Source organism: Calonectris borealis, chromosome 2 (assembly GCF_964195595.1).
Source record: "Calonectris borealis chromosome 2, bCalBor7.hap1.2, whole genome shotgun sequence".
In the NCBI taxonomy this organism is placed as follows: Eukaryota; Metazoa; Chordata; class Aves; order Procellariiformes; family Procellariidae; genus Calonectris; species Calonectris borealis.
Genome location: NC_134313.1, coordinates 148,974,626 through 148,985,900, shown reverse-complemented (window position 1 = coordinate 148,985,900; position 11,275 = coordinate 148,974,626). Strand labels below are relative to the sequence as shown.

The 11,275-nt window shown below is 43.0% G+C and overlaps 1 protein-coding gene across 1 annotated transcript in view; it reads right to left on the bottom strand.

The window, feature by feature from the left end:
* Positions 1–9,906: 9,906 nt before the first annotated feature.
* LOC142079535 (macrophage mannose receptor 1-like) overlaps positions 9,907–11,275 on the bottom strand; it is a 32,261-nt gene continuing 30,892 nt past the window's right edge. The window contains exons 28-29 of the mRNA XM_075143894.1: positions 11,171–11,206; positions 9,907–10,815 (exon numbers count right to left, since the gene is read on the bottom strand). Of these exons, the coding sequence (XP_074999995.1) occupies positions 10,616–10,815; positions 11,171–11,206 (236 nt within the window). The 3' untranslated portion in view covers positions 9,907–10,615. The remainder of the gene's footprint in view (positions 10,816–11,170; positions 11,207–11,275) is intronic.

Here is an 11,275-nt window from a genome sequence, read left to right as displayed (position 1 = left end):
TTGTACAAACTGACCCTAATAGCGTATATGATGACAAATGCCTACCTGGAACATTAAAGCGATGATCCCACAAGACTTGCGAGAAGAAGAAAAAAAAAAAAAGGGAAGCAAAAGAGAAACAGAATAAAATGACCAGCATTTTACTACTTCTGCTTCACTTACAAGTCAAACATAAGAACTATAAGAAAAAAATTATACATACCTCATTAGACTAGAAAAAGAGATAATTCTAACTGGAGAGGGAAGACCAGGGCATTATCTCATTCATCATCTAAAAAATTAATTATGAAAGCTGAATCACTTCCCTCTCATCTCCACTAGTTCATTTGTTTGCCCCCAGGTTCTGCCTGCCAGGTCTCACCTATTTTGTTTCAAGCAATCCCTGCACCTGCCGGGCTGGCAGTCCCTCACAGGAGAGCGCAGCCTGCCTGCCTCTGGAGGTATGTCCTGGACAACTCCAGCTGAGGTAATTCACATGGCGCCTCATTGCCCTGCAGAGAAGAAAGTCTCCTGTCACGCCACAGAGGTCGTCTTCGCCAGCGTTTGCTCCATTTAAAACAAAACCAAATCAAAGCAGAAAAACCCGCCCTGGGCTCGCTGCCCGCCCGCAGCCTGCCGCTGGCTCGCTAGATGGCGCCGCCGGCTTCGGCGGAAGATGGCGCTCCTCGCCGCGGCCGCCATCTCGGGCGCGAAGGCGCCGGAGCCCCCGCGCAGCGAGCCTAGCCGCACGGCGGCCGCTCCGCTCGGTCCGTCTTAGCTGCTCTAATCGCCCTCATCTGCCCCCCACCCATGAACGAAGAGAGACCCCCAGCCCCAGTGAGCCTGCAGAAGGAGGCTTCCCCATGGAAGGCTGCAGAAGAGGCTTCCCCACTCCCTGCCAGTGCGTGTAGGGCGGCGGGGACGGGAGGCCGGCGGCCGCGGGGCCTGTGCTGGCGGTGCGAGTGTGGGGGGAAGCGAGAGTGAGGGATGGGTGGGAGGGGTGCGGGCCGTGCAGCCCCCAGGCTGGGACGCAGGGCGCCGCGCTCCCTGGCATTGGGGAAGGCTGTGTGTCCTGCAGCCCAGGGGTGCACATTAGCAAGGTGTAGGGCAACAGGCGGCTGTGCACGGTGGAGAGGCGTGCAGGGCAGAAGAGGAATTTTGTAAGTCTCCCTTCACTTTGGGGCACCGTTGTTTGGTGAGGCTAGGCTCGCCATATTGAATGCCAGCATGGTTGCCCATTCAGTAGGGAGGATGGCCAGGCCATGGGGTTGAGGTTGGAAGGGAAATGACCTGGTTCAGCCGCTGGCACCAAGCAGGGCTGTGAATATCTCCGAGCCTGGAGACTCCACAACCTCTCTGGGCAGCCTGTGCCAGTCGTCAAGGCACACACCAAATCTGGGCTCTTTTGCTGTGCAGAACATACGCTCTCTGATGGTCACGCCTCAGCCCACTGGCCAGAGTTATGGGGAACATGTAGAAAGTGGTCCAGGAGGGGGAGGACCCTTCCCCAAGACTTTCAGTTGCGATGTTGTTCCAGGAGGTAGAAATAAAAGCTTACTTGTCAGCTGTGGCTGGTCTTTGGTGAAGCCCTGTCCTCAGTTCCCAGCTCATGCGGTGCTGGGATGCCACTGCAGACTTGTCACCTTGATGTCTGTGTGGTCTTGTAGGAAAAGTATTTCTCCATTTTGCAGCTTCTGCAAAAAACCCACAACTTGACTCAGCCAAAGTTCAGAATAATGTGAACCATGCAAGTTCTGTTTCTATTAAAGAAGCGATCAAATCAGGAAGTTGAACAATTTCCTCTGGATGTATAGCAGACATATGAACGAGGAATTATGAAGTTTGGAATTTCATCTGGGAACTGCTGAAACCCACTGGAGAAAACTAATGTTCAGTTAGGAAAAAGATCTTGTTTCATTGTGCTTGTGCACTAATGAACATAAAACTGTATCATTTGTGTTAGTTCCAGTATTTCTCAACTGTAAAACTTTGCAAATGATTCTTAAGTTAGGTAACTGTAGTAACCAGTCCACTCTTACTGGCATAATCTCTTAATATGGCATTGATTGAAAAATGGTGATGTAATACTTTACTTTGATCTCATTCTAACATTTAAATTTGGAACTTAACACCGAACTCACAACAGTGAAAGAAAATGAGGGGGAGAAGAGAGAGTGCTTCTTAAGGAGAGAGCAAGTAACTTACATATTGGGGTTCTTAACACTGCCAGTAACTGGAAGTAGTTAGCGGCTAGAAGTTCAACTGGATATATTTTGGAGGGTGAGAAGGGAGCAGCCAATATTTCGCTGACAATATTTGAAAAAATAATTGTTGAGACAAAGTTTACAAAAATGGCACTGATTTTCCATGAGTAGGGAAAATAAATGGATTCTCCAATTTACTGAATTGCGCTGAAGACTTGCCATTTTGGTCTCTTTCTTGCTTTCCTTGTTCAGCTGGATTGACATAGATAGTATCTTCCTAGGACTACAACTGAGTGGCTTCCACAAAAGACTTTTTACAAGTATCTGGAAGAAAAGAGGACTGACACTTTTTTGTTGGGAACAGTGCCAGGAGAAAACGATACCGCGCAAGTGTTGGCAAGCCAGGTTATCAGAGGTTTGGGACTCTGAAGAGCCAGTGCCAGGTGCACAGCAAGAATCGAACTTACTCTTCGCTGGGTAAAAAACTGGCTGGATGGCCAGGCCCGAAGACTTGTGGTGAATGGAGTTAAATCCAGTTGGCGGCCGGTCACAAGTGGTGTTCCCCAGGGCTCAGTATTGGGGCCAGCTCTGTTTAATGTCTTTATCAATTATCTGGATGAGGGGATCGAGTGCTCCCTCAGTAAATTTGCAGACAACACCAAGCTGGGCAGGAGTGTTGATCTGCTCGAGGGTAGGAAGGCTCTGCAGAGGGACCTGGACAGGCTGGATCGATGGGCCGAGGCCAACTGTATGAGGTTCAACAAGGCCAAGTGCCGGGTCCTGCACTTCGGCCACAACAACCCCAGGCAACGCTACAGGCTTGGGGAAGAGTGGCTGGAAAGCTGCCCAGAGGAAAAGGACCTGGGGGTGCTGGTTGACAGCCGGCTGAACATGAGCCGGACGTGTGCCCAGGTGGCCAAGAAGGCTAATGCCATCCTGGCTTGTATCAGAAACGGTGTGGCCAGCAGGACTGGGGAAGTGATCGTGCCCCTGTACTCAGCACTGGTGAGGCCACACCTCGAACACTGTGTTCAGTTTTGGGCCCCTCACTACAAGAAGGACATGGAGGTGCTGGAGCGTGTCCAGAGGAGGGCAACGAAGCTGGTGAAGGGCCTGGAGCACCAGTCCTATGAGGAACAGCTGAGGGAACTGGGGTTGTTTAGCCTGGAGAAAAGGAGGCTGAGGGGAGACCTTACTGCTCTCTACAACTACCTGACAGGAGGTTGTAGCGAGGTGGGTGTCAGTCTCTTCTCCCAAGTGGCAAGCAATAGGACAAGAGGCAATGGCCTCAAGTTGCACCAGGGCATGTTTAGATTGGATATTAGGAAAAATTTCTTCACCGAGAGGGTTGTCAAGCATTGGAACAGGCTGCCCAGGGAAGTGGTTGAGTCACCATCCCTGGAAGTATTGAAAAGACATGTAGATGAGGCGTTTAGGGACATGGTTTAGTGGTGGACTTGGCAGTATTAGGTTAACGGTTGGACTCTATGATCTTAGAGGTCTTTTCCAACCTAAATGATTCTATGGTTCTATTATTACTCAATGAGCAGTCGGAGGGCACCTTGTTATGTTAGGAGGCACCTTTGTGAAGTACACTGCCTTCGAAAGTCTCCATCAAACTCTTGCAACAATCTCCTGCACTCTTTGCATAAAAGGTAAAATGAAAACCAAAGATTCAGGGGAATGAAGTCATACAGCAGGGGAAAAAGGAGGAGAATGTAACTAGATGCAAAATAAGTTCATTTGAAAATGATTTATTAATGCAGTTCAAGTAATGAGCCATTTCTAAACACTTTTTACCAGTGGAACATGGCATCATTTGAAAGGATTAGGAAAATAATGCTACGTAATTCATGAATGTTTCATACATTGTATCAGGACAGTGTTGGGTGGAGTGGCTGAGATACGCCAGATCTTAATGTGTAATGATGATTAGGTGATATTGAAGATTTATCTATGACTAAAGCTATGATACTGTAAACAGAAATGGGGCTTACAGAAATTAAAAATAAATTCTGTCCAGATTTAGCAGAACCAAAAATTGAACAATTCTTAGTAAATAGAGATTATCCAGCCTGATGACCAAAAATACCAGTCTTCTATTCTAGCTTAGCATTAAGATCATGAAGATAATAGGAAATGGATGGGAGAAATATAAGCATAATGTAGCCAAAGTGGGTACAGTGGTTTTATGGCAATCTACTCAGAAGAGGAGAGGGAACTTTTAGCAGCAGCACTTGGTATGAGACTGAACAGGAATTTTATGCTCAGTTTTTTCTTCCTCAACTATGTGCATCAATGGCAGAGATAGAAGCGGCGAAGCCCTAATTTCTGATGCTTGGCACAACTTAACCTTTTCAGGGGTTCACTGGTGTACTGTACACATCAGCTGCTGCTCAGGAAAACAGAATTAGGAGTACTTTAAACAGAGAGATTGTATCAGGACTATAAGCAGACACACTTCGCTGATTTCTCACCCATCCTGGCACTGGGCTGGAAAGTGTTCATGAAAGTGCAAAGGCAAGTGGTTGCCCTGAGAGTTTATTTTAGACGTAGTTTCTTTGTAGTTAGGTCAATGATTTGTGGTTTCATAGGAGCTTCTGTCAATGTTCTTAACATTTTCTTAAGAAATGCTGCCTGCTCAGTTTCCATTCTGAATTAGTATGAAAAATAAAATCAAGAGAAATTTTTGAATTTAACAGAAGTTTTGTTTCCAAAAGTAATGCTTTTCAAACAGGAGCCGAGGGGCGAATCTACTGGGACTAGTTTTGGTTGTTGTTTTCTGAAATAGCCTGGAGCTATTGACGTTAAAGGTAATCAACAAAAAAACGATTAGTGTGTGCTGTGCCAGATTGCATAAGATATCAATTAAGAATTGGATTCTGCAGCACTCAATTACTGGGAGATAATTGGTTTAGGCTTTCTCTGTGTCAGTGAGAGTCTAGAGGTTCTCATCAGGCTGTAGAGTAGATCAAGTAATTGCACCCTAATGAAACCATTTCTCTGTGTTGACCACAGTGGGGACCTTGGGTGAGTAGTTTAGCTACATAAGTCTACATTTTACATATCTACCCTTCAGGTGTCTTAGATAGCTGAGTCTATGTATGAAAGAGATTATGTTGTCATTGCAAATGATTATGATGAAAAATGAGGAAAATATTATGTGAAAATGTGTCCAGAATTTTTCTTCATGTGACTGTTGAAACTAGCCTGAAACCATTTCCACAAAACTTGTCTTCTTCTTCCTAAGACACAGTAAGGTTATTTTTAAAAATGTAACGATTACAAGTTTATTGTAATAAGCAGTTTATGCTTTGTCCAAGTGTGAAGCTTTAAAATATATAAGTAATGAAAAAAACCTTAAAGTATAACAGGGTACACTTTACTACTGTTTTCCTGAATCTTCAAAGTGCTTAAAATACTCAAAAGGCTGAAAATTATTTTTATAATTGTAATGAATGAATTTGCATATTACATATTTGATGTATTTCATAAAGGGTATCTGTAAACCACATGGCCCAGATCTGGTCCAGTCTGTTACATACAGCAGTTTATAAAGGTCAGCAAAGAGAAAAGTAGGCCCACTGATACTTTCTAAAGACTTTAATAAACAAGCAAGTAGCACAATATAAATTAATTAATCAAAATTAGTGCATCATAATTGATGGACAGTAACAAGAAGATGAATTGTTTCATGACTCTTTTTAGGATCCATTGTTTAACAGATACCAGAAGGGTGGAGAGAGAGAGACAGCAGTAAGTTTTATCATCCTGGGTACTGCATTTACTGTCTCCAGTAATTCACTAATGATTCACTGTGTCGCTACCGCGGGTCTTTCTGTTGCAAGGCATTCTAATGTGACCATGACTGTCTGCATTGGCCTCAGCTAAATGCAACCAGGAAAGTTCACAGGTAAAACTAACCATGGCCAGCAACGCCAGTCCTGTTGTCTATACTAAAATCTTCCATTCTGTCAACAGTTTAGTCCGTTATGCATCAGTAGTATCAGATAAAAAATGTTCTAACATGCAAAACCAAACTAGCACTGAAAAGATTAGTTCTTGAAAGGCTTACTTCATAATTTTGAGACAAGAAATTAGTTGTAATTCCATACATGCCTGTGTTTTTACTGTGGTATTTCGAACGCTGTATCATACCAACTCTTCTGTGGCCACAGCTGTAAAACAGAACTTTTCCTTTAGCTGCAAGAAGACTAAGGATTCTATATTTCCATTACTGAATTGCATTTTCCTGTCACAAAATGATCACAGTCTAGCTACAGAGGAGGTGGTGTGTCCTTCAGAAACTGGTGAGGAAAATTGGGCATTATTTATTTATGAAAATGAGAGGAAAAATCCTACACAAATACACACATGCACACCAGTATAAATGCTTGTATTTGAGAGCAATTCTGGGACCTGGTCTTCTATTCTCCACTCTGAAGCTAATTTAAACGAAGGCATTCATAATAAGCAGTATTTTCTTATCCCAAGCGCTGAACTGACAGTGGTTTTAAGTAGAGAGGACTTTTGAAGATAAAAGAGAAACATGCAAACAACTGACTTGGGCAGAAACGCTGGGATTAAGCATTGAAAGGGGTAAGGGTCTGCCATGTGCAGTTTAACCAAGTGCAACCCAGTCCTCTTCTGTGTCAGAGCAATGCATGAGGTGTGTGGCCAATCTCTTGGTCATATCTATATCCAGTCCAAAAGACAAATACAGAGGAGTCAAAGAGGGTTCGGATGCATTGGTCTCTGCCCCAGTGGCTGTTCAGTTGTTTAAGACTCACTAGATTGAATGACCCATCCTTGCTGTGGCAATGCAGTCCCGCGCTGCAAGCAGCGGGTAATGACGACAGTGCCTGCCTGACGCGAGCAGGTCTGGTCAGGGCTGTGGCCCTCCTCTCAGCTCCCTCCCCAGGTATGAGCGCTGCTGCACTGGCTCTCTCTGCCCTCACCTGTTTCCACTGCTGTTCTCACCACAGTGCTCTCTGTCTTTCCTGTTTCCGTAAGAGGCACTTTGGATCAGCCTTTGCAGTGTCTCAGTGTCTTCCAGGAGGATCAGCAGCGTACCTTATGCCTAGCCTGTGATCGTGTCCATTTCTTGTTCAGGCATGATATTCAGTCTTAACTACAAAATAGCTGTACATAAAAATGTACGTCAAAAGATTTTCATATGATAACACAGATAACTGGCATGCAGAGCAGCCCGACTATTGAGCTCGCTGTGCTTCCCGCATGGTGGTGACACCAGCCAGGCTCCTCCTCTGGAGATCCTAGGCTGTGCTGACTTTGATCACCAGAACACCTCTCTTACGAGCTCCCAGTTTTTACAGTTAACTTACAAATAACTTTAAAAAATTTAGTCTCTTCTATTGTATGTTTCCTTTTTTCTTTTGGGAAAGGTGATTTTAATTTATTGGATTCACTAGGCATATATACAGTAGGATCTAGCAGCTATACTGTTTGTAAGTATAGAACTGAAAAAGCGCTTTCACTATTTACTCATCCAGAAGGCAAGCATAACTATGTATTCCCAGATTTCTGTAGCCCATACCAGGAAACAATTTTATCTCTAGTCATCTCCATGGGAAGCAGGTGGTGTTTTTCTCATTTGCACAGTTCTGTGCAAAGTTCTCTCAGCTATTTCCTATTTCCTCCTGAAAATAGCAGCAACTGTTTCTCTATCAAAGAAGTTGGTATTACGGGATTTATTATAGTAATTTAAGGAATTTCTTTTTATCTAAGGGCTTTTATCTCTGGGCTTTACAAAGTGTTCAAAGGACACTAATTATAGAATTTACTTTTGGTTTACTTAATTTTAAACTCTATTTTAAATAACCTGTAGGGGTTTTTTTGTTGGTTTTGGGTTTTTTTACCAGGTCTTTTGGTTAGATAATGTCATACAGACATACCAGAAAGGGAAAAGCCGTAAAATCTTTAGACGTCCTTCTGTGTCTGTGATTGGTGAAACTTCTTTACAAACTTAGCCAAAGGTGTAGAATAATGTGTGTCCGTCCAGCAAAGGAATGCAGCGGAAAAAAATGAAAGCTCAGGAGGAAACATGTTAGCAGGGGTGCTGCATGTTTTAAGATAGTTCTTGATAAAACAACTGAAGTAAGTATTCATAGAATCATAGAATCATTAAGGTTGGAAAAGACCTCTGTGAGTCCAACCGTCAACCCAACACGACCATGCCCAGTAAGCCATGTCCCTAAGCACCACATCTACACGTCTTTTCAATACTTCCAGGGATGATGACTCAACCACTTCCCTGGGCAGCCTGTTCCAATGCTTGACAACCCTTTCGGTGAAGAAATTTTTCCTAATATCCAATCTAAACATGCCCTGGTGCAACTTGAGGCCATTGCCTCTTGTCCTATTGCTTGCCACTTGGGAGAAGAGACTGACACCCACCTCGCTACAACCTCCTGTCAGGTAGTTGTAGAGAGCAGTAAGGTCTCCCCTCAGCCTCCTCTTCTCCAGGCTAAACAACCCCAGTTCCCTCAGCTGTTCCTCATAGGACTGGTGCTCCAGGCCCTTCACCAGCTTCGTTGCCCTCCTCTGGACACGCTCCAGCACCTCCATGTCCTTCTTGTAGTGAGGGGCCCAAAACTGAACACAGGATTTGAGGTGTGGCCTCACCAGTGCCGAGTACAGGGGCACGATCACCTCCCTACTCCTGCTGGCCACACTAGTTCTGATACAGGCCAGGATGCCGTTGGCCTTCTTGGCCACCTGGGCACACTGCCGGCTCATGTTCAGCCGGCTGTCAACCAGCACCCCCAGGTCCTTTTCCTCTGGGCAGCTTTCCAGCCACTCTTGCCCAAGCCTGTAGCGTTGCCTGGGGTTGTTGTGGCCGAAGTGCAGGACCCGGCACTTGGCCTTGTTGAACCTCATACAGTTGGCCTCAGCCCATTGATCCAGCCTGTCCAGGTCCCTCTGCAGAGCCTTCCTACCCTCGAGCAGATTCCCGCCCAACTTGGTGTCATCTGTCATATTCCTAAAGGAAGGAGGTACTTCCATTCTAAGTACCTATCAATAACATTTTTACTTAGGAGCCTTTATTGTTTACTGGATATCTAGAAAAAAGGTAAAGAGTAGAGGTAATACAAGTGTGTTCTTAAGCTGCTCAGGGATAGACACAGATGTCCTGCTGCAGAAACCTATTCTATATGTGCCACTTATTCCAGATATTCAGTTCTCTTTTAAAGAAATCTTTAGCATGACATCATCTTTTTGTCAGTCAGAAACCTTAAGCACAGGGAGACGGTGAGAAATTCTGACTACAGTTCTCACAGAAGGGCCAAAGATAGAATCTGTTTCCCGTTACAGAAGTTCCGCTGCTCTAGCCCTGCTCCTCTGTATGGTTCTTCACTGAGGCCTGGTAGCGCTAGTGGCTTGGAGAAAGATGTTTTTGTAACTCAGGAGGGATGATGCATGTCTTAAAAAACGCAGAATGATAAACTGCCCCCTGAGGCAAACACTGCCATTGTGTACAATTGAAGAAAATCTGAAAGGGCATCTAGGTGGTACATTATCAAATGAAATTACAACAAAAAAATGGAAGAGTTTATTTTCAAAAAGTACATCAATGATTTTATTTATCTAAACCGGGGAGTTTAAGATATATAAGTATATCTTAAGATATATAAGATAGCGATTTATTATACATGCTTGGATTTAAAAAGGGTCATCTCTGCATACTGAAAGCATCATTACTGAAATAAAACCCAATGGAAAGATCATCTACTGTTGTATTTTTATTATTAATTTGAACCTGGCAGAAAAATGTTGATATTTACAGAATAATAGAAAAGGCTGCAGGAAATGGCATAATTATTCCCAAAGTTCAGACCAGAAGTAGGAATAAAGGAGTCTTTTTCAATTTTTTTCCATCTTTCCATCTATTTTTTGGTAAGGAAATAATATTTAATTCACAGCTGCAGGTATTATAATAGGTTTTACATGAATGAAAAGATAGTATCATAAACTGTGAAGATGAAAATCTGAAATGAGCAGCTTTTCCCATCATAGTCTAGATAACACTGAAGCAATACAGCAGGAAAAAATAATTCAAAGTTATGAGCAACAAGGAGACACTCTACATTGAGTTAAATAAAACAATTCCACATAGTAAATATCTGTCAGAGTTTCCCCCTAACACCTCTGCAGCCAACTTTTCAGCCATGCTTATTTATGTGAAAAATGTGTGTGTACTCCCCAAACTAAAAAAACCAGAAGAAACCCTAACACTTTGGAGGGATTTTTGGAGGGAGTATGTATGTGTGTGTATGTATATAACTCCATGAACTTTATATTTGTGAAGAGAGAAGACTATTATCTGCATAGGAAAAAGCAAAGGTGGCGCAAGATTTCATGGATTCATGGACGCTTTTTTGTTAGTTGGAACATACGGGTATTTTGTCAGACTACAGGTCAGTATGTGCCTCTTTTTCTTGCAAAACCACAGTTGCTTCTGGTCCACTCATTCTGGTTGAAATATGTAGTTGGTTTTGTCTTTTCTTCCTCAAGTAGAAATAAACTATACTTCCAGCTCCAACTATAGAGAAGGCTAGAAGAACGAACAGCCAAATGATGCCATCGGAAGGTACTTTCTCCATTTCTCCTTCTGTAAGTGAATGAAATGGAATCAACACCTTTGATTGTAAGAGATTTCAGAATCCAGTAATAAATGGTATTTCTTCAACTAAAAGTCAGACAAATGCAATATATGTGTAGATTTTCAGTTCAACAAGTAGTTTTGTGGTTTTTTTACCAACAAAACTAAATAAAATATAATTAAATCTGATCAAAAAGCAGTTTACTTCAAAATTACCTCTATTTCCTATATCTAGATACAGATGATGTTTGTGGACTTTTTATTTTTAAATACTCTCAAAATTAATAGCTAGAAACTATGTAATTATATTCTTGTTGTATTTGAACATCTCCTTATAATTCTACTTAAAAGGAAGTATTCTTACCTGTATTTTCTGGTGACATCTCTGTATTTTCAGGAGCTTTCAGAAGGAGAAAAAAATGTTTATTCTGAGTGCTTTAAAAAAAATTAGGCATTTTAAAGTTCCTAA